This window comes from Tenrec ecaudatus, chromosome 1 (assembly GCF_050624435.1).
Source record: "Tenrec ecaudatus isolate mTenEca1 chromosome 1, mTenEca1.hap1, whole genome shotgun sequence".
Lineage (NCBI taxonomy): Eukaryota > Metazoa > Chordata > Mammalia > Afrosoricida > Tenrecidae > Tenrec > Tenrec ecaudatus.
Genome location: NC_134530.1, coordinates 133,933,007 through 133,957,192, shown reverse-complemented (window position 1 = coordinate 133,957,192; position 24,186 = coordinate 133,933,007). Strand labels below are relative to the sequence as shown.

Sequence of the window (24,186 nt, the reverse complement as noted above, 5' to 3'; positions counted from 1 at the left end):
TTAAAAATGCTATGCTCACTTGTTAACTATTTTACTATGTACAGGCCTGAGTTTTAATGAATTCACCATTACATTATCTATATGTGGTAGATTTTGCGAGAAGACCAAACCAGTTTGAGTCACCACCTCAGCTGTCTACAAGGATCAGGAAGCAACGTAAATGCGGAAGAAGACAGAGTATAAGCTAGCAGAGTAAAGAAAAGCACAACCCCGTCTAAAGACGCTGGATTATTTTTAAATACTACAACCCAAACGAAAACACATTAGATGGGGCTGAATCTGACCAAACCGACTAGGTTAACAGGCGGTGCAGCCCTGCTCTCTATGCTTTGATTTGCAAAACACAATCCACACATTCAAATTCAGTAACTATTTACCAAGTGCTTAGTAGACAAAAAGTTTATATAGTAAATGTTTCCCAAATGTCACCAATGAGACATTTAATTACCTCATTTAATTATTAACATTTAATTATCTCATTATACTTAGATGAAGGTTGAGTGGTCAGAACTGTACAAAAATTGAAGATCAACACTACACTGACTTAATTTATGCTATAAAAAAGAAAATACACTTAGATCAGGTAAAAAGAATATTTTATTTCAATACATATATATTGAACTCCCTATCATACATATTCACCAATGTTTATATTTAATTATCCATTATCTCAGGAGATGTTTATTCAAAGAGAACTGAATTTGATGAAATTTTCTTAGCAAACATAATACTTCATCACCAATAAGTTACTTCTTATTCAATATTTGGCAATATTTATGAAATGATCTAGTACAATACATATTGAGATTTCCTTTAAAAAGCAAATACCCTACACATTTGAATTTGTCAGCCCGATTCCTTGACACTCAATAATGTAAGTGTCCTTAGAGGCCTCTTCTTCCTCTTCTGACTTCTTCACAGTAAACTTTGCCTGAAAGCAGAAGGCAGTTAGCATATAAATGATATGGAGAGCACTAGGGGGAAAGTCCCTAAGTCTTAATGAAGTACGCAGGTAGTTAATGTCACACCCACTTACTGAAGAAGCCACAGAAAGGAAGATCAAATGCTGCATGAAACACTCAACAAAAATAAGTGTTTTCCTTCTAGAACCATGGTCCTTTCCAAACTTGTAGAATTCAATACACACACACACACACACACACACACATATATATATCTGGGTCCCACATAATATTCACCGAATCAGAACTCCCCAGAAGACAGCCTGGGAAGGTATCAAGTTAAAATGCAACTACTGATTATAAGGCACCTTTACTCTCTGTCCCCTAATAAAGGGAACAGATTTTTTTTTCCTTGCCAAATTAATCCTTAAATAGACAATTTTCAAAGGATGGGCTTAGAGGTTGAGTAACATCTTCTGTAGGAGGCATCAGGCTGATCAAGGTGTTTACTAATGGGTGACTACTTAGTCCCCTGCGCCTCTGTGACTCTGCAGACAAAAGCATTGCAAAATGACTGTTATTTGTGACTTTGCTGCTAAAAGCATTGAGGGATAACTCAGTTATTTATGATCTCTTTGAGGCTCTCTTGAATCTTGCATATCCGTGTGATTGTCTTTGAACTTAGTGCTTTTATTATTCTAAGGTTACGAAACTGTGACTAGTTAAGTAACATTTGCATAGATAAGAGTTTGGAAATGTTTAAGTTCTTTGATGTTTGTTTTGTAACCAATTCCCTTGTGTAAGAAGAGTATAAATACCAAGCTTCAAATATACTAGAGACTTCAGTCCATCAGATTGAAGTCCTCCTGATCCCATACTTTGTATATATCTTTCTTTTCCTTTCATCCGCAGGCCTCGTTTCGGACCCAGCTTGATGCTGGATAGCTAGTCGAATCCCCAGCAATCTTCCTTCAACCTCTTACAACCTCAGCTGCCTACAGGTTTAACGTTGCTATTTTTACTTGTTAACTCATTAAAGATTGGCCTTGAGATATTTTATCTCTATCAATGTATTTTGGAAACATGCTTTTTTAAACAAACGTTTTCATTTCAACAAGACTGAATTAAAAGACAGATGAATAAAAGTTGGTAGTTTATAAAAAAGAAATGTGAAGGATTCACTTGGTTTCAGCATCAGTGTGGTACTATACTGACACACAGTGGACATTCAGAATCATTGCGGATAAATACACCGAGCCAGTCACCCCAATTACTTACAGTGCTCAGTGTGAGCACATGTGGTTGGTGGTGCATGCATGTGCTGTGCATACAGCTACAAGCATTACGTAAGCATGAAACACAGATAACAGTTACAGAAACCATTCTTATCCTCTCTATAAACCCATTTAAAATTCAAATATTTAAAACTGGAGGGAAGCTTAGGAAACCAAAGCTCGCTCGAGTCGCTGGTTTTGTATATGACTGATCTGCACCGAGACACAAAACCGTGAAGCAGCTAAATTCTAGTTCACAAAGCTACCCACAGTGAATTCACTTCAAATGACTTTATATTTAGTACGTGCAGAGTACTGCACAAAGTGAAACTACAATGAACAAACCTGAGTCCCGATCAAGTATACCACAGTCTGCAAGCTAAGGTAGACCAGGTCAGAGCTACAATTATATGTGAATTGTAACCAAAACCAAGCTGCTGCCATGGAGTTCACTCCAACTCATAGTGACCCTGGAGGGCAGTGAAGAACCATCCCTTTGGCTCTCTGAGACTGTAAGTCTTTACCGACGTAGAAAGTCTCATCTTTTTCCTGCGTCCTGGTAGTAGATTCAAATCCCTTCACTTAAACCATTCTCACGGTTCCTTATTTAGCTGATAGCCGACTATGAACTTCCTGTGATATGATTTCAGGGCTCTCATCCAAACGTCGTTACGGACCCTGTAGGTCAGTACAATACAATGATTACACTCAGCACCATCGAATGGATGCTGACTCCACTCGACCCTACAGGACAGGGTAGCAAGGCCCCTGGGGGGCTCTGAGACTATCGCTCTTTACAGGAGTAGACAGCCTCATCTTCCTCCCACAGAGAAACTGGTGGTTTTGAACTGTTGACCTTGTATCCTGCAGCCCAATGTGTAACCACTACAACCACACTACACACCACCAGGGTTTCTCATACGAGTAGATGAGTATATTTTCCTGGGTATGCTCCCAATCCAGCTTTGCCAATGAGGAACTATGAGCAATTTATATTTTATATGCCCCAGTTTATTTATATGTCAAATGGGAATAATAGTAAACATCCACCTATAATGATTAAGCCAAGCATGACAATTCAGGCCAATTACTGAATGTGCCGAGCGCCTGCCACATAGGAGCTCAGTGGTCCACTTTTCATTGTTTTTTCAGTGTATTTAAATTTGACCCAGAAGTGGCTACACACAAATCCAATACTTCTTCTGATGCTATACTTACCTTTGCTAGCTGTTCAGCAAAATGAATAGCTGTTTGCGTATGGAGTGTGACTGGCCCTGTTTTAATTCTGGAAACTCCATTGGCTAACGCCATGAAAACGATCAGCTATAAATAAAAGAACAAAGAGAGAAATTTCTCACACTTAACAATATTTGAATTTATAATTTGATGGCAGAACATAATAAAAATATAACTAGAAAGCAAAATTAATTTCTATTTCTTTAGAATAGTTCAAGAGCCCTGAGATGCCAGAAAAGACACGTTACCAAAAGTGCAGTTTAAGTAGGTTTTAATATATATTAAATGACTTATTTAATACATTAAACTATACATTTAATATATTTTTACATATATTAAATCAGAGTTTATAGCAAAATAACAGCTGAAAGATAATGGATTTAATTAGACAATCTTTGCAAATTGGTGAATATAATACAGTAAGTTTCTTCCACTCTAAATTACATTTTAGCAAATGCCAGTCAACGAATTGATATTCGGATTTACAGGAAGTAAATGGGAAGTCAATCTTGACAAGAAGGAATAGAAATAAGGGAAACTGTCTTAAGAGACAGGTCAAGAAATTTTTGAGGGGTACATTTCAAAATGTAGAGTGCTGGAGAGAAAGTATCGTAGAGAGGATAGTCTAGTAGCAAGGAGACGTCATTAAGAGTGGAACATAAACTCAACAGTAATTTGAGAAGCTCCGACACAGCCACCGGGAGGTATGCACAAGTATGGAGTTCAGGAGAAAGATGGGAGTTAGACAGATGGAACTTACTCTAAAGCTGTGAAACGATATCAAGAAACCTCAGAGGAAAAGTACATAATGTGCAAAACCAAAAGAGGTGTGAATGGAGAGTGAAGAGGTGTGATCCGAGCCCAGGGGCTCTACAAAACTTAGACGTCGAGAAGATGAGAACAAAGGACAAAGGCTACTGAGACGCTATGGGGCCGCAAACAGGAACCTTGTCAGGTGCCACACTGCAGACCTTTGCACAACCAGACACAATGTTGCCTGCCCCTGGGCCACCCTCACCAGCACTGCCATCTCTGAGTCCACCGTGCTAGAAGGTCTGTCAGTTCATCTCGCTGAAGGGCTTCCTCTTTTGTGCTAACCTCTACTTCACTAAACATGACGCCCGTCCTCCGGTGTCTCTCCGGGGACACGTCCTAAGGACACGAGATGAGCAATCACCATCCTCACTTCCACGAACATTCTGGCTGCACTTCTTCCAACAACCGCTCTTCTGGCAAATCACCGTCACTCAATATTCTTCACCAACACGCGAGTTCAAAGGCAGTAATTCTTCTTTGGTCTTATTGTCCAGCCTGCGATGTGATTAAAATACTATGACTTGGGTCATGCACACCTTAGACTTCAAAGTAAATCTTTGCATTTAACATTCTGGAGAGGTCTTTGGCAGCAGATGTATCCAGTGCAATGTCTCATTTGGTTTCTTTTTTTTTTTTTTTAAGTTTACTTAGCATATAATTCCTAACTATTCAATAGTTCAGTCATATTAAGAAGATTGTCCAATCTTGTTTGACTTCTTGACTTTAGCTTCCCTAGGTGTTGGCTGTGGATACACGTAAAATGAAATCCTTGACAATTTCCATCTTTCCTGTTTTTCATGACACTGTTAATTGATCCAGTTTTAAGGAATTTTGTTTTCTTTATATTGAAATATAATCTATATCCAAAGCTTTGCTTTTCATCAGTAACTGCATCAAGTCTTCCCTGCTTTCAGTAAGCAAGGTTACTGAATATATCTGCACATCACAGGTGACTACTGAGTCCTCCTCTGATCCGATTGCTGTGTCCTTCATATAATCTAGCTTTTGCTAAAAAGTATGGTACAATGATATAGCCCTCACACAGATCTTTCCCAATTTAAACAACATATTTCCTTGTTCTGATCAAATAGCTGCTCGTGAGCACAATTAAGTGGTCTGCAATTCCCACTCTGCTATAGTTTGAGATGATCCACAGTCAGTAAAACCCAAGTAAACGCCTTTTTGATATTCTCTGCCTTCAGCCAAGATCCATCTGATACCCGCAATGATATCCCTTGTTTCATGTCTCTTTTCTGAATCTACCTCAATTCCTGGCCATTCTCTTGTAAGTGTACTTACTGCAATCATTTAAAATATATCTTTAGCAAATTGTACTTGCACATGATTTCATGTTTTTTGCATGTGATTTTAATATTGTTCAATAATTTCCACTCTCTGTTGGATCACCTTTTTTGGAATGGATACAGTTGTGGCTCTCTTCCAGTCAGTTGGCTTTCCAAATTTCTTGCTATAGACTAGTGGATTAGATACTAGTGCTACATCTGCTATTTGAAACATCTCAACTGGTATTCTGTCAACTTCTGGGGCCTTGCCAGGGACTTCACAGCATCTTGGACTTCTTCCTTCAGTACCATTGGTTCTTGATTGTATGCGTTGGCCAATTATTATTATTTATTGTAGCAAGATATGTTTTTTAAATGATTAATTTTTAATGGGGGGCTCTTACAAATCTTATAACAATCATCCAACTGTATTAAGCACTTGTACATATGTTCCATTAGCATTTCCAAAACATTTTCTACTTGAGCCCTTGGAATCAGCTCCTCTTTTTTCCCTTCCCTCCCCACCCCGAATCCTTGATCAATCATATATTATTACTTTATATCTTATGATGTACGCTGTCTCCCTTCACCTGCATTTCTGGTATTCGTCCCCCTAGGGAGGGCTATATATCCAACTTGTGACCTTGTGATAGGTTCCCCCTTTCTCTCCCTGCCCCCCCAAACTCCCCCAATTATTTTTGGTATGATGACTGTGTATTCTTTCCATCTTTCCTTGAGGTTTCTTGGGTTATTCCATATCTTGACGATAAAATCCTTTAACATATAGAGAGCTTCAGAAAGCAAATGAAGAAAATGTTTGAGAACGAAACAGTGCTGAATACTGTACACAAGCCAAGTAAGATGAGGACCAAAATTTAAGGAATATTAATTTCAGAACTTAACTCTATTGTGGGAAACAGAAAAGTTATTCTTCAGGTTGTACCCCCATAAGATATGCCAAACTTAAGGTTCTGCTTGTTAACACATGGTCAATGACTATACACTTGGGAGGTCAACTTAAAAGTTATCGGCCTGAAGGTTATCAGCCATCTAGAGCACCCAGACCTTGTAGTCTGTCCCACTCCCTTCAGATAAGGATAATGGATTGTTCCCCTGCAGGAGAACCCAAAGACACCCAAGGTCAAGTCAACTCAGGGTCAATCATGTTTAGGCTGCCATCTTGACTCTAGAGCCTGCCTATATGGTTACATGTATAATGCCTCTCATGCCTCCCCTTCCTATTGCGTGTATACCCCCAGTTCATCCCCCGACTGTTATGCTTATGCCTATTGCACAACCCCTTCCTGTTACGTACGTGGTTACCTGTAATTAAGGGGGCTTGCATGCCCCTAGAGTGTATATAAGCCTTGATTGGAAATATATGCTCTCTCTCTGCCTGGATCTGGCTCCTGAAGTCATGATGGTCCTGAAGGTGAGCAATTGCATGCTTTATCTTGTCTGATTTTACCCCTCAATTACACAACTGCACCTTGGACCCGTTCGATTGTGGAGGCTGGTACCCCACAATCTATTGAACTAGGATTTGCTAATCAGTGTCTGAAAGATATTAATTAAAATCTATTGTCCATCTAATAAACAAATATTCAAATATAATAGGTCTGGACCACTTCTGTCTAAAGTATGTCGCTACCTGGTCTTGTAGAAATTCATCCACAGCACCACCATGTCTGAGATTTGCTAGTAGCATTTCAGCAGCTTCAATTCCAACCTTGTCAGCATTTACACCTAGGATAGAAATGATGTAAAGAAACTAAGAGGCACAAGTTTCATTTTAACTCGTCTCAATTAGCATGGATATAACATTTTCTAAGTCTGTAAAGTCACCCATAGAAAATTAAAAAATGGATGCATTTGTGCATCAACAAGGAATTGCCAGAAATTCAAGAAGACTATCATTGCTGACGTCATGTGGATCTTTGCTGAAAGCAGACCTTACCAGAAAAATGTTTATCCGTGTTTCGTAATTCTGCAATGTCATTTACGTGAATCACAAAACATTATGAATAGCACTGTAAAGACTGGGAATTCTTTAACAGTTGTGCTCATGTGGAAAAGAAGAAGACTCTCAACTAGGATGGATTTACGAGTGGCTACAACAGTGATCTCAAGCACAGCAAAAATGGTGAGAATGTTGCCATGGTTTCATTCTGCTGTAGTGTAGGGAGGTTATGAGTCGGATAGCACCAAGTTGATGTTATAGAACAATACACAATACATTCCATATTACATGTTACTCTAGAGCAGTGGTTTTCAACCTGTGGGCTCCGACTCCTTTGGGGGCAAAAGACCCTTTCACAGGGGTCCCCGATACCTAATAGTGGTGACATTACAGTTATGAAGCAGCAACAAAAATAATGTTATGGTTGGGGGGGTCACAACATGAGGAACTGTATTAAAGGTCACAGCATTAAGAAGGTTGAGAACCACCGCTCTGGAGAATATTCTGAAGACAAGGTATGCCAAATATCTGATTATGTCTGAACAAGACAGATAAATTATCTGGGCATAAAAATAGAATTGTGATTATGTACGTATTGTTCTTTGGAGATAAATGCTCAAGTATCAGGGGTAAGGCATGCTAACTACAACTTACATTGAAATGGTTTAGAATCAATCAAAATAAAAAAAAATCAATCATCAAGTCTACTTCAATGCACAGTGACCCTCCAAGGATAGAAAAGAACTGTAATCAGTGGATTTCCAAGGCGATAAATATTTAGGGTGACAGAAAGTCTCATCTTTCTCCTGTGGAATGACTGGTGGATTCACACAGCTAAGCTTACTGTGCCTCCTCACCCACTGAGCCCCCAGAGATCCTTCCAGAAACACACGCATCCATGCTCACGAGTGCCTGTACTAGTCTTTCAATTTGTCTATCGATTTGACATTTTTCAGGGTATAAAGCTGCAGGACTGATCCAAAGTTCTCAAACAGAATCACTCTATTGTATCCTTTTAACTTGTCATTGTTCGATAAAATCCCAATCCTTTCATTATTTAACATTTTGTTAAGTGATATTTGCCACTGTAGATCCCTTCATCGTACCTCGTTTACCAAGCGATGACCCAGCAAACAAACAGCCTGTGGATGTCTCAGCAATAATGCTGTAAGAGGAAATAAAAGTGCATTACCACCTGTACTCTAACCATAGTCTAAAATGTATAGGCAAATATAAAACAAGAGAATAAAAAATAACAAATCTAAGTGTTATTGAGTTGATTCTGATTCAGTGACCCTACAGTATGGAACAGAATTTCCCTACAGAAATTTCCATTGCCAAGGCTGAAATCTTGCTCCCCTGGAGTAGACGACAAATGCAAACTATGAGTTGTCAGCAAGCCTAACGAGCCAGACTGCCTCCATTTTTATTTGACTCAGCCATGTGTAAGTATAATCGATTCTGATAGACAGATATCACAATATATTTTGAGTGCTTCTCAAGTTTCAAACAAGAGTATAGAATTTAAGTTAATAGCTGAGTCCTGCTTGGAGTCGAACTAACCTCTCCAGCTTTCTGAAAGGTCATTATAAAAGATTGATAAACAGCAGTCAGTTGAAGAGTAGATAGCCAGATAATTAATTATAGAATTATTTTTTATGTACTCACTAGGTTTTCTATACTGACGATATTTTATGGCTTTGAATAGCTGGGCATATATTTTAACGCAGTGCAGACAGATCCCGAGTTTACTCGTGTTTCACACGCCATCTGTTACACACGGATCACAAGATAACTCGTGATTTCTACAGGCTGTCTTTAGATGCCATCTGCTTAGATATCTTTTAACTACTTAGTCTATTTAGGATTTTACATCAGTAGTGAATGTATCAAACTCGATTGTCTTCGTGTTCTGTTTATTTAGCATTTTAGTGAATTTTGGTTAAATCAAATAGTTACTATTTGTTAGAATTGCTTTGCAAGGAGTTGTGCATTTACCATGATCAAACCCCAGTGGAATGTAAAACATCACCTAAATCGCTCAAGTGGTCCCATTACACAAAAAGACATGTAAGAAATTCTTAGCCCTAATTCTAATTTTTCAAAGTCATATGGATTATGTTGATTATTTTTACAAGAAGTTTATAATTTCATGAAAATTATAGTTCATATAAGTAATAATGTTCTGCATACATTGCAAAATATTGTTTCATAATATGAAATGTTTTATGTTCAGAAACTGAAAGTTATAAATAAATATGATAAAAGTTGATGATATGTAAACCCATTTATGGTTTAACGCAAAAAAAAAAAAAAACAAAAACTAACAGCTGTAAAAATACCCGGAAAATACCCGTAAAAATACTAACTTGGGTAAGTTAGTGAAAAAATTACCAGTCTTTAATGGTGTTAAGAATTACAGCCCATTTAACTCATGATTAATATTGTTAGAAGCAACAGAAATATTACTTGGAAATTGGAATACTTTGAGCACCCACCAAGCCTCCTGGCTGTAGGTTGCCTCACTGGCTCAAAAACTCAAACACATTGCCATCGAGTAAAGTTCAACTCCTGGTGACCCCACAGGGCAAAACAGAACTGCCTCTGTGAGTTTTCGAGACTATAAATCTTTATGGGAATAGAAAACCTCATCTTCTTCCCATGGGGCAGCTGGTGGGTGCAAGTGGCTGACCCTGCAGTTAGTAGTCCAAAGCATAACCCACTCCGCCACCAGAGCTACCAATAAACCAACTTTCCTCTTTCCCTGTTCCACTTGGGAGTAGTTATTCATCGGGTGCAACGGTTCCAAGGTGCATGCCCAATATCTAGTCTACCAGTGGGACTGATTTTTTTGGTTAGTCACCAAATCTTTAATCACTCTACTAACAGGACTCCTTCAGATGGAATAGCCATTCACTAGTATGTAGCAGGAGTCAAATGACTGACACAGAGACTGGTCAACCTCTCCTGGCTTTAGTACCCTACAGCACTTGTCACAGTGACTTCACAATAATCCATTCACAAGTCAAAACTGGCCCGCAGGTCTGTTCAGCACTCTTGACATTGGACATCTGGTATCCTTCAACAGGCAAACAGTATTAAAAGGATCTTAGACGACCATGCCTTTTATGTAGAAAAGTGACAATGCTTTGACTTGGTCCTACTGTTTTTAGATAGCATCATAGGGAGGGCACGTCTTCGTTTTAAATTCTTCAATGCAACACTCGATAAGCAGCTTTAAATTTTAAATATTTACAAAGGATAGTCTTATACCGCACAATCACCAATATAAGAATTTTTGTAATAGATCAATAACTCTTAATAGGATTAATGTAGTATTCTATTTACTTTCCTAGTAAATTGTTGCTATATTCAGTATGTATTTTTTAACAGGTTTCACTTTGGGGTACAAAAAGCTACTGGACATAGCTACTTCAGGATCAACTTTGAAGTCTAATTTCTAACTAGCTTAAATATTTATGTTTACTATAAAAATTTTTAAAAGGCTCTCACATTGCATTAAAAGTATCCCCGGGGCGGGGGGGGGGGGGGGAGCACCTTAACTCATCATATTGTTGTTTTACACAGGAATGCCCTTTGAAAATGTCTTTGCAAAAATTCAACTTTTATTAAAAAGAAAATACTACCGATCTTTTAACTTAAATACTTATTTCAGAGCTCTTAACCAGTGTCTAGGAAAAATTTCGTATATTATCTCACATGATTCCACTTCCATTGCCAAAGGCCTGGTCTTTAGATTCCTGAACAGGCTGGATGTTAACATACAGATCCCTGATCTCCTTTCTGATGCATCTCACTGCTGCCGCCGCCATATCTTTTGCTACCTATTTTGACAAGACAGGAAACAGAGTAAAATCAATTAACAGCTGATTGTTTTGAAAATATTCTTCAAAAATTATCTTCATAAGCATTATTATAATCTTTGAATTTCAACTGCACCAGAGAGAACACTAACTTTCAGGAAAACTTTAGGAAAAGACATATTAAGTTCTTTCAATAGTTTGAAAATATAGCGAATGCTTATCAAGACATAAATACATTTCTAAGAACTAGACAACTTACTTTAAAGGGTAGAACACCAGCAACAAAAGACCTTCCATGGATCTTTGTCACGGAGCCACGGTCAGTTAAATTTATTGGGTTCAACTGTTTAACGGGTGACATTCGAATAACCACTTCGCCACCCCCTTTTGGGTAGTAGCCCCTATGAAAAAGTATAGTAAATAATCAAGTAAACGAATGAATGAGGGAAAGACACTTCAGTATTTGCAAGAGAAAAAATATACAAATGATGCCCAAAATATTTTAGAACTGAGCTCTCCATTGCATCCTTAACCTACATGATTCTTTGTGGGCATTTCCCCCTATTTTTATTTATTATTTTATTGGGGACTCTTACAGATATTATAACAATTCATAAATAAATTTAAAGCAAACTTGTTGCCATCATTTTCAAAGCATTATCTTTCTGCTTGAGCCCTTGGTATCAGCTCCCCTTTTGAACCCTCCCTCCCACATTCTCCCACCCCCATGAACCCTTGATCAATTATATTATTTTTCAAATCTTACACTGTCTGCTGAATCCCTTCACCCACGTTTCTGTTGCTTGTTCCCCTTGCGGGGGTGGGTGGTGGGTGGGTTACGCATCCATCATTGCTATCGGTCATTGTCCCCCCCGGCCCCAGCCCCCCACCTACCCTTCTGGTGTTGCTACTCCCATTACTGTTCCTGAGGGGCTTATCTGTCCTGGCTTCCAGGTGTTGAAAGCTCCTGTCTGTACCAATGTACATGCTCTGGTCTAGCGGATTTTTAATATAGACCTGGGGTCATGAGAGTTGGGGGTGGGGTGGGCTGGGGCAGGAGAAGCATTATAGAACCAAAGGCATGGTGTGTGTTTCATCGGTGCTAAACTGCACCCTGTCCTGTCAATGTGACCCTTCTGAAAGGGAATGCCCAACTGTCTATAGATGGGCTTTCGGTCTCCACTCTGACCCCTCTCCTTCATATTGATATAGTTTGTTTTTGATCTTCTGATGTCTAATCCTGTCAACATCTCAGGATCACACAGGCTGGTGTACTTCTTCCATGTGGCCTGTGTTGCTTCCCTGCTAGATGACTGCTTGTTTACCTTCAAGCTTTTAAGAAAGACACTATATCTTTGAATAGCCAGGCACCATCAGCTTTCTTCACCACAATGCATATGCAACCATTTTGTCTTCAGCGTTCGTGTAGGGAAGGCGAGTATCACACAGTGCCAGGTTATCAGAACAGAGTTCTTGTGTTGAGGGAAGACTTAAGTAGAGGCCCGAAGTCCGCCTACTCGGTGGGTATTTCTTAATTGTTGCTGGGTAAAAGTTTATAGAGCAAATTAGTTTCCTATTCAGTGATTTACACACATTTTGTTTTGCAGCCTTAATGCTCTTCCGGATTCCTCCTCAAGTTCATTTCTATTTATCTTCCTATGCTGTCTTTGGAGCTTCGTCTAGGCAAATACTGCCTTGTGGTCTCTTAAGGTCGATCATGCTGACATGCACGTTTCTTAGGGTAGCATTACTCACTTACAAGCCCATCTATTACTTGGATGTGAAAGGTTTCTTGGGGGGTGATCTTGGTTCTAGCTTTACAGGTTGTCTAACGGCCAGTCTCAGGGGTCTACAGTCTCTTAACAGACCAACAAATTTGGTCTTCATCTATCATTTTGCTCTACATTTTTCTCCCATTCTATCCAAGGCCTTCTACAGTCCAGAGCAGAGAAATCTATAGTTGTAGCCAGGCCATATCTAGTTCTCAGGGCAGTTCATGCTGTGCTCTGTTATTAACTGTGGTCCATTCCTCCTTTAGACCAGCCGTTCTCAATCTGTGGGTCACGACCCCTTTGGGAGTCAAACGACCCTTTCACAGGGGTCGCCCAATTCATAACAGTAGCAAAATGACAGTGATGAAGTAGCAACGAAAATGATGTGATGGTTGGGGGGTCACCACAACATGAGGAACTGTATTAAAGGGTCACGGCATTAGGAAGGCTGAGAACCAACTGAGTTTATTTTCTTCACTCTGCCTTCCTCCAAATGGAGAAGGACCAAGAGTTGCATCTTAAGTGGCACTACATATGATTATTTGAATGTAGTTAACGTTCACTATTTCAGATTGCACAAACCACAGTTCATACACTCGGCAGCTACTCGTAGCTAGTGACTACCAGTACTGGATAGCACAGCTAGAGAACCTACTTTAGAGTCAGACATTCTGCCTCCCGGGGCTCTTTTATCACACATTTGAAGGAAGAATGGCGTTCCCTGCTCCGTTCTTGAAACCTAAGGCAATATCTGGCACAAAGTAGGTGCTTAATAAACAAGTGATGAATATTTAAGTAACAAATCCCAAACAAACTTCAAAGGATTCTTGTGGTGGGCTTTAGTCTACAGAAGACATTGGGAACACACACATGAATGACAGCACTCTGCTACTGAGTTAAATCACCGTGCGACAAGGAGATGCTTCCCCAATGAGCCATGCAGACCACAGGGCACGTTGTACGCCTGACTACACGAAGCGTGCACAGAGTTCACTTCATTTCGGAAAAATATAGGAAGAGTTACAATTTTCAGGGCGATAGGAGGAAATACATGAATAAAGACCGAAAGTCTGCACCAGCGCACGCTTTAAGGAGCAGTAAGCAATCACACTGTTAGAGGATCTGGCGTGTTAACAGGACGGGAGGGAGAATGAAGCCAAAAGTAGAAGTGGGGCCTGACTGCAAAGTTCGTAAATGCTACCATGCCAAGAACGGTGGCCTTGTTAGGATGTGGCAGACGGGAAAACGAAAGAGACATAATCCGAGCGTCCTGTGTTTCTGGGGAAACAATTCTGACAGTATTGTTGATAAGTAGAAGGGCAGGCTTCTCCCTGCTAATGGTCCCATAATGTCTAGTCAGTTGTTTTCACACAGTGAGCATTGATCTGTGCTGGGGCACCCATTACACCAGACACACAATAAATTGAGTGCGGAAATTTCCGTGAAAAATCTCTGAGAAACAAATAAATAAAATGCTTAGTTAATTTGATGTTTTCATGCTCCTGCTTCTTTTTGCTTTAAATCAGCAAGTATAATTATTTTCTACTAGAAATGTACTACATAAAAAAGTTAAGTTCCAGAATGAGTTCTCGTAGGTCTAAATTTTTCCCCATAACTGTCAGTGCAAGTAATAGATCAAAGGGGCTAAGAAACTGGCAACTTACCTCATTTTAATATCACAGTTAAATTTGAAACCAAATTTTTCAACAATTGGCTTGAAAACCTGAAAAATCAATGCGCAATTCTTTCAATCAGCAATGTTCAACAATACATATATTTATAATAAATATTTTTATTTTAAAAAGTACTATGCATTGAGATAGGCATTAGACACTATAATTAGTATTATGAAAAATATCTAGGCTAGTTCCATGCTTTAAATGAGATAACTGATAGGTAACTAAAATTAAAAGTGCAATATTTAATTAATCAGTGATGTACAAGTCTACCTAATCATTCACACACACACACACACACACACACACACACACACACACAGATTCATCACGCTTAATCAACAGCTCAGTGCACAGCCCACTATACCACCAGGGCTGTGGAAACCCTACAGGGCAGATCCACTCTGTCCTGCAGGGCCTCTATGAGTCTGAATCAACTTGAAGGCAGTGGGTTTGGTTTTAGATACTTAATCTCTGCTTATTGTACTCTAGAGTCCCATTTTTCTTAGCCTTTTCAATATAATACTCTTGAGATGTTGGTGAAAAACATTCCTGCCTTTTCAACTTTTGTTTAAACAGTTAAAATCTCATTGCATGAAAATGCATTACCCTTATTTTCCCGTTGAACATTTTAAGCATAAGTACTTTCCCAACATCATGAAATGATAAAACCTCCTAAGCGTCACTACTTGACTCACCATGTAACATTCCATTATAATTCGCTTAACCACTGCGCAAGCTTTCGTTACGATATAATGTTCAGTTCAAGTATTTGTGGCATTTAACTTTTGTTGCATTTTGTGGAATACAATCATAGAATTAGTAGGTAAAGAGAGAGATGGATTTTAAGTCCCAGGAAAACAAAACTTAGATAAGCATTGGACTGCTAACTGCAAGGTAAGCAGTTCCAACCCACTAGGCGCCCTGGGGCAGCAAGACAAGGCTACGTGGTCCTGCAGGGATTTGTGCGTATGGGCACTGTGAGTCCGAGTCAACCTGATGGCAGTAGGTCTGGGCTTGCATTAGAAAGATAAAAAAACTAAAAATCTGCGGATATCAAGTAGTGTGAGAATGCCGCTCCCTGGACCTCTCCTGTGCTGCCGGGGAGCAAGCAATACGATCCAGTCACTTTGAACACCCGTTTGGTAGTGTTTTACAAAGTAGGACACACACTCAGAACTCAGTAATACCAAAGGAAATGAGAACTTACGCATAAATGTTATCATGACTTCGTTCATAATGGACCCAAACTGAAAACAACCCAAATGCTCTCCAACAGATGCATGCACAGATACACGGACGCACCCGTGCGATAGAGCAGTACTTAGCACTACAAAGGAGTGAATGTACTTTTAATTTACACAACATGTATAAATTTCACATGTATTACAGGAAGTGAAAGAACCAGACTCAATGCCCTTAGTCATCCTTCAGGTACAGAAAGGAACTCACCCTCAGCTGTACAACAGGCAGGTCTCTAAGGGGGACAGCAACACTAGAAAGGTTCCCACTCCTTAGAATAAGCAGCCATTTGAGATCAAAAGTATAGCATTTACCCCAAGATAAAGTTCAGAAAGTTAAAGGAATGGAAATAGGAACAAAGGAAGGAAATGGAGTAAATGATGTTATACTGGGGACTGCACTATTAAGATGTGAAATAAAAAGTGTATGAATTGCTGAACGGAAAAACAATCTGCTCTGTAAACCTTCTCCCAATTCCCGGTAAGCAGTCTCAACGGGGATGCTACCTACTGTATCATTCCATACTGGTGGGGGAAATAAGCAAAACTATGACGGGCTGGGGACACGATGGACCACAAAGGACAATGAAGGAAGTTGTGAAGTGAAGGGATTTTGCTGTTGTGAGGATTTCAGGACTGTGTGTGTCTGTCAAAGCTATATACTAAAAATGATAAACCTTATTGTAAACAACCACAACTGAGAACACCTAGAGGAAGAGAAAGGATTATACTACCTTTCTCTTCTACTACTTGTATATAAGCAGGCCAATATTTCGTTTAACCATTTTAAAGGCAAAGCATGGCATTTCACTCTTGCTTTAAGGGTTCCCACCCCCCCTATAAATAATAATTCTAGGATATATTAATATTAATAATAATTGTAAGATTTTTAACAGTTCTAAAATAATAAACCCTACAGTAAGTACAATACCATCCTCTCCGGCAACAACTGGACACAGAGAAGTGAGTGAGGAAGGTTCAGGCTATATTTGAACAAAGCATGGCGACGAAAAGGACTACATGCGATAATCTTCGCTGGTCAACAATGTGACAAGTCCTTACCATCACTGTGTAATCGATCTGAGGGGCCATTTCAGCATTAGTCCCACCCTTCAGGCGCAGTTCTGATGGAGAAGCAGCAAAGAGAACACAGGGCATTGAGACCTGCATCAAGAGGCACACACTCCTAGAGGGAAGAAGGCAGACCAGGCTTAGCATATTTTCTTTTCAAGTCTGGCCTCAAATTAGTAAAGAAAGCTCTGTTACTACACACCGGCATCAGCTAAGGCACAGGAAACTGAGAATGCAGGCTCATGCCTCTAAGTTTAAAGATATGACAGTGTCGAAAAGAATTTAACACCGTACTACATGTGGATAAAGAACCAGCTTTAAATGATAGGTGCATTTGGGTTTGAATCAAAGCCTAAGATAAATATTTCTTAGCTATAAGACCCTGGGTGGGTTCTCACACTGTTCTTCATTTTACAAAGAAATAAAAAAATAAACTAATTGATTAAAATCACACCTTCACAGTGCTTTTATAAAGGATTCTATTTAAAATAGTCAAGGTATAGAAATATTCCCTTGATTGTAGCTGAGTCTTTATGATATACATTAGGTGTTTGACTACTGACCCAGAGTTGGCAGTTCAAGCCCACCAGCTGCTCCTCAGGAGAAAGATGAGGCTGCCTGCTCCTGTAAAGCTCAATCTCCGGCACCCTATGGAGGGGCCCTATGAGGAGGAAGCAACTTGATGGTAACGACTTGGCTTTGAGTATGGGTTATCCTGTACACGGAGTCCTGTTCTAGATAACTGAGTTACGCTACAATTCCTACCATCATGGAGTGTACGATTAAAAACAGAAGACATTTTAAATAAGACTATAAAATTGATTGTTGAACCATTTTACATTAAAATACTTACTTTACCGGACAACAGAAAAGTGGGTGAAGGGAGATGTCGGACAGGTCAAGATGTTACAAAAATTTTTTAAAATAAATTATCAAGGCTCCTGAGGGAGAGGGGAGCAGGGAGGGAAGGGGGGGGGGAAAGTGGGATCTGATGCCAAGGGCTTAAGTGGAGAGCAAATGCTTTGAAAATGATGAGGGCAATGATGTACAGATGTGCTTTACATAACTGATGCATGTATGGATTGTGATGAGTTGTCTGAGCCCGATAAAACGTTTTTTAAAAAAACGTACTTTACTAGTCTATTTGAGCCTTAAAATTTAAATAATATGAAACATCACAAGGAGTTAAGAACAAGAATTGATATTATTTGATTATATTTTCTAAACACACTTGTTGTCAGGTGCCATCCATCTGTTCCAACCCACAGAGACCCTCTGCAGGGCAGACTAGAACACTGCCCGGTCCTGTGCCATCCTCACAACTGCTTCTGCGCCTGAGCCCATGGCGAAACACACTTACTCCCGACCTATTGACAGTACGACATTGTGCATTTAAAATAGCACCGCCCCCCCAAAAAATCAATGCCTGACAATCCTTTGTGTTAACATAGCAGCTGGAGCGGCTGCAGAAACTGCAGCGCATCCTCTCTGCAGGAGGGTCTCTAGGAAGCTGGGCTGAGCTGGCCTCCACCATCTGCTCCCTCTTACAGCCTAGGGCCAGGGGAACAGACACACACAACACCAGCTGGTCAGTCCCTATTTTGAGTACCCAGCTCCTATGTGGACTGACGCCCTACAGCTCAAAATTGTTGTGGGATGTAATGGAAGGGGAAGAAAGAAAAAGGGCTCAGAAAGGGGGTGTGGAAGACGTGTGATTTAATAAGGCATCCCACAGGCAGCAGAAACGGGCTCAAAGCCTCAGTCCTGTGGGTTCAATGCCAGGCGCCGAGCTCCCCTACAGGAAGTCTCTGTAACTCGCCAGAGCAGAAAGGCAGAGCAGTGGGGGGCGGGGGGGGGAGAGCATATTCACGAACAGATCGTAGTTTGAATGAGTTTGACATAGATGACCCATACTAAAAGATGAAAAAGGCGATAATACATATGGACTGAATTGGAAATTCTCTGACACTAATAAAGAACTTTATTAACTCAATAAACACTTTTTGACTGAAATGTATGACAAAATTGAATTAGATCTATAATCCTTGTCCTCAAAAAGTTCAGTGCAATGCAACTGAAAGACTTGGAAATATTCAACTTACTATAAGCTATAGGTTTTTTTTTTTTGCTTTAATTAAAAGATTATTTATTGGAGGCTTTTACAGCTCTTATAACAATCCATACATCAATTGTGTCAGGCATATTTGTACATATGTTGCCATCATTACTTTTTAAGCATTAACTTTATATTTGAGTCCTTGGTATCAGCTCCTATTTTCCCTCCCTTCCCCACAGTGGCCCCTTGATAAATTATAAATGATCATTTTCATATCGTATACCTTATATCAACTACTGTCTCCCTTCCCCCATGGTTCCTGTAGTTCATCCCCCTTGGGGTGGTGGGGGTGATGATGTGTCGATCATCACGATCGGTTCCCCCTTCCTCCTCACCTTCCCCCTACCCTCCTGGGATCGCTAGTCCCATTTCTGTTCCTGGATTCCATGTGTCTAGAGCGCCTATCTCTTATCTGTATCTGTATACAAGCTCCAGTCTAGCCGCAGTGAAAGGCAGGACTGGGGTCAAGAGAGTGGGGGGTGAGGAAGCCTCAAGGAACCAGAGGAATATTGTCCATAAGCGGTAGTTTTAACTGCTGTACTTCTCACTGTTAGTCTTTCCAAGTACAGCATCAAGATACATTAGAACAATTGTGAAGCTATCACAGGGTGGGGTGGGTTTCATTCTGCTGTGTGCCAGAGCAGACTCAATGGCCCCTAAGACGCAGTCTAGTTTTACAGGACTCCTTTAAAAGATTTTCCTCCCGATAAAACTAGATTCTAAGAATAATCAAGAAAGACTTAATTTTAAGACAGTATCAAAGTACGAAAATAATTTGTCTTAAAGTACATGTTTCAGTAATAAATAGCATGTGACTAAAGAAGGTGTTTTCTTGCTAGGATTCTTTTTAATCTCCTAAATCAAATTGGATGATCAACTTTAATTCTGATTTTCCAGACTCTAGTGGCTCAAGAGGCAGGAGGCCTGGATTCCAATTCTATCCCTGACTCTAAGACAGGGGAGTCAAACTGGTGAGATAATGTTTTTGTGACCCACGATGCCCTGAAATAAAATGAAAATAGAAAAAATTGTTATGAAGAAAATAGCACTTATAGGAAATCGAGGTAATACCGTACACACAATTCCCTCATTACATTTTATTTCAGAGCATCATGGGCTACAAAAAATGACCTCAGGGGCCGCATGAGGCCCCTGGCCACCTGTTTGACACTGCCAGTCTAAGGGTCAGTCACTGAACTCCATGGGAAGTTGATTTCCTTGGCACAAAGGGGAAGCAGGGTTGGTCACATGGTTCCTATTTTCCCTTTTGCAGCTCTGAAAGTCTTTGATTTTGCTTTAGTTACTTTCCAGACAGTTTGTTATAAATCATTTCCCCTTATATTGCTGGGGAATGCTGGAAATAATACCTTTCTTATAAAGACACCTCAAAATTCTTTAAATCCTACAGGGAAGTTCCCTTGGCTCAGCAGAAGCCCCCTTCCAGAGGTCTACTTACATCACAACGCAAATCTCACAGAAAACTCAGGATTATCTGAAACCAAACACATCCTAATCCATTAAAACCATCATTTCTGATCAAAACTGGCACCAAGCTTACAACATTCCTTTATTTTACCAAATTGCTTAGTAAAAAGATAGGATTTTGGGAAAGGATGCTATTCAATTAACAAGCAGTCAAATGTCACCGTAAGACAACACAAAGAATGTTGTCAATACAAGGTGGGATTCTTGAACATTATAAATGTCCAATTTAATTGTTCAGCATCATTTCCCAATGAGGGAAAAATCGGGATCATATCGAAAATTTTCTAAATAGGGTTACATAAACCAAAACCAATCCTGCTGCCACGCAGTGAATTCTCACTCATAGCAAACCTACAGGGCAGAATAGAACTGCCCACAGGGTTTCCAAGGTCGTCATATTTATGGACGCAGAGTGCCACATCTTTCTCCTTCGGAACGGCTGGTGGGTTCAAACCACCCACCTTTCAGTTAGCAGCCAAGCACTTAAACACTACACCACCAGGGCTCCTCCTAAGTACCTATTAAAAGACAGCAAACATAAGTAGACCAACACTAACAGAATGTAATTCACAATTAGCTATAAGCCAATAAGTAATTTACTGGGTAAAATTTATTAAAACTACAACATATGAAAACTCAATTTCAAATAGTCTATTTAAATATTTTTAAAAGTAAGGAACTCAATAGGCTACAAATGAGGCAGCTTCAAAAAGTTCATGGAAAAAGTGGAATTAAAAGATAATGGAAAATTTTTAAATGAACCTTATTGAAGCTCCCATGTACTAAATTACACATGGAAAAATCCCAAATATATTAGTGATGAACATGCAGGTCCCCAGACCTCTACATATATACTACGTCCAAATCTGAGAGGTAAGCATTTTATCTCCATGTGAAAAGACTGAAAAATGAGGTAGAAATCTGTGACGATCTGTACTTGAACCCGAGTCGAACAGCAAGGCCATACATCACTGTGCTACATACATACCCTGCTGTCTTGGTATCTGCAGTGTGGGTTCCACCTTGGATCTTCTCTGGTGTGAAGGTTATTTCCGTTGAGCCAATTTCAGCACCTTCCAGTTGCCCATCACACAAATCCCGAATCATTTCCAGTCCAGACAGATGTTGAGGCCTTCAGGTCATAATACTGCATCAAAACGTGTGCACTGGGACTGCCCTGATCCCCACATTTATAAAACCGCATCAGCAAACAGTCATGTCTCACCTTCAACGGGAAGTGGGAAGTATGCACCAAAAGCACGCGCTAATAAGCAAAATGATGGGGATTCCTCTGAGGTCAGTGGGGAGCCTGGGCGATGTGGAGTGGTTATGAGTTGAGCTGTTACTGCAAGGGGCGCAGTAGCTGCTCCCCTCCCCTAAAGAGTTAGCCTCAGAAATGCCCAGGGGCAGTTTCTGCCCTACAGGGTCCAACCTGCCCTACAGGGTCCACACATGTCGGTCAGCGGGGGCTGGGTGGAAGTGAGTGTGGGCTTTAATTAGTTGCATGCAGTTAGTTGGCTATACAGGCATTCGATGTTTTGTTAAAAACCAGAAGTCGTGGCAAAAGAGAAAAACAACCTACATGTCACTAAGTGTCACCTACACCGAATAGTCTTTGACATCCAAATCAGTTTAATAAGTTACATTCCCTAAGAGGCGGGCTGGATTGCTAATGTTTACACATCAATAGGGGCCTTTTGTGAAGAAAATAAGAGACCATCACATACTGCCTGGCTCTTAAAACGCCACGTGACTCGGAATAAGGACTTAAGGAACCCGCTTGGCTTCGATCCAGATCGTCTCCTAACAGGTGCATCAATTTAATTCCCGGCACACCCAGCTTCCCAGGCTGAGTAAAGGGCAAATATCCAGGCGTTTCTCTCTCCACAACGGAGCAGTCCAATCTTATTCACAGCTAATTGGAGGGCTGAGGGAAATAGGTTAACATATTTTAAAGGGTTTCTTTCGGCTGCTCTAAGATTCCAAACCGTGGTGCTGGGGAGGGAGGATGCATCGGTTAGGAAAATGGCCACTCAGTTGTGTCCTGCTGCATCTTGCTCCGTGCCCTCTGCTCTCTGGGGACGTGCAGTGCCCGAGGGGCTGCGGGAAGGCAGCCAACGGCGGGTTCTTCAGCAGACGCCCGGCGCCCACCAGGGAATGCTCTGAACTCATTGCAAAGCAGCACCACGCGGCCCAGAAAGCGCCCGGCGGCCCGGTCCGGCTTACCTCAGGCCGGGCGTGCTGCGGCCGGCTCGGATCTTCTGCACCCGCAGGGGGAGGCCCAGAAGACAGCTCAGGGCCGTCGAGACCCTCAGGATCTGGCCACCCTGCAACGGGTAGGGGTGCGGGCGAAGTGCCATCAGCCAGGGCGCCCCCTCTCCCCCCTGCCAGGCCCGCAGCCGCGCCGCGCCCGCCGGCGTCGGAGCTCCGCACTCACCCCTTCCAGGAGGGCGCCGTCCACCTCCACTCGCTGCCCCGCCATGAGGGGCCCCGCGGGGTGCGGCCGACGCGCAAGGAGGGCCAGAAGGCGTCTCCCGCCCAGCGGCGCGGCAGCCTGGATGCTCGCAGCGGAGGTCGGGGCGTCGCGGAGGCGCGGGGGGAGGTAGCGGCCCCGCGGGAGACTCAGACTCGTCCCGAGCACCGGAAGCGCAGCCCGCACCGCCCGGCGGCCAGCGCGCATGCGCGGCGCGGCTGGCGCGCGGGCCAAACGCCGGGCGCTTCCGGGACGCTGGGGTGCCGACTGGCGGCTGGGAGGCGCCGGATCCGACTGGTGTGCTGCATTTCCGTTGTGGGAACGGGTCCAAATGTTCGTCATTTGCTAAAGTTGGCAGGCAGATTGGAGAAAGTGAGGTGTGAGCAAAAATGATAAAGGAAAAAAGAAAAGTACCGACAAGACTCACTCATGATCGGACTAGAAACACCATCCTATCTGCGGGGATCATTCAGATGATCCAGAACCTTCCACCAGTGGAATTATTACCGCAACTGACAAAGACCATCATCGGAGTAAGGGGTTTTTTTTGTGTGTGTGATTGGTGTATTTTAAAATCTATGTATTAAACTATATCTAAGTTTATATGTAATGTTTCAATAAAAATGGTTGGATTTATACCTACTGATAAATGCTGTTGAGTTGTTACAAATTCATAGAAATCATATGTAGGACACAATTAAACACTTTCCAGTCTTGCACCTTTGTTTAGGCTTTCAGTATTTGACAACGTTTTGAAGCTATTCATAAAATTTAAACCAGCGGTTTAAAATCAAGAAAGGTGTGTCTTAGGGTTCAATCCACTCATCATACTTGTTCAATCTGTATGCTGAGCAAATCATCAAAAAAGCTGGATTATATAAAAAAGAATATGACATCAGGATTGAAGGAAGGGCTGTTAACAACCTTGCTTTCTAAAAGCAAGGAGGACTTGAATCATTTGCTGATGAAGATCAAGGATTGTAACCTTCAGTATGGATTACAACTCAATGCAAGGAAGACCCAAATCCTTACAACTGGACCAATAGGTAAATAAAGA

At 41.0% G+C, this 24,186-nt stretch overlaps 1 protein-coding gene across 1 annotated transcript; it reads right to left on the bottom strand.

Annotated features, from left to right (window-relative positions):
* Positions 1-606: 606 nt before the first annotated feature.
* RTCA (RNA 3'-terminal phosphate cyclase) lies at positions 607-23,308 on the bottom strand. The gene is made up of 11 exons (XM_075558818.1): positions 23,094-23,308; positions 22,883-22,983; positions 21,645-21,788; positions 17,047-17,170; positions 14,732-14,790; positions 11,555-11,696; positions 11,192-11,316; positions 8,578-8,636; positions 7,163-7,257; positions 3,395-3,499; positions 607-931 (listed from the first exon to the last, which is right to left on the bottom strand). The coding sequence occupies exons 1-11, from the start codon at positions 23,136-23,138 to the stop codon at positions 830-832; spliced, it is 1,101 nt and encodes a 366-aa protein (XP_075414933.1). The 5' UTR covers positions 23,139-23,308; the 3' UTR covers positions 607-829.
* Between the last annotated feature and the right edge of the window lie 878 nt (positions 23,309-24,186).

What these genes read in the sequence shown, in the direction of transcription:
- RTCA (XM_075558818.1), bottom strand. Translation starts at nt 23,138, where the DNA reads ATGGCGGGGCAGCGAGTGGAGGTGGACGGCGCCCTCCTGGAAGGG. An exon ending in CTGGTGTTCTACCCTTTAAA is followed by an intron (nt 11,317 to 11,554) that starts GTAAGTTGTCTA and finishes TTGTCAAAATAG; the next exon opens with GTAGCAAAAGATATGGCGGC. An exon ending in ATGAATTTCTACAAGACCAG is followed by an intron (nt 3,500 to 7,162) that starts GTAGCGACATAC and finishes TTTTATTTATAG; the next exon opens with CTGATCGTTTTCATGGCGTT.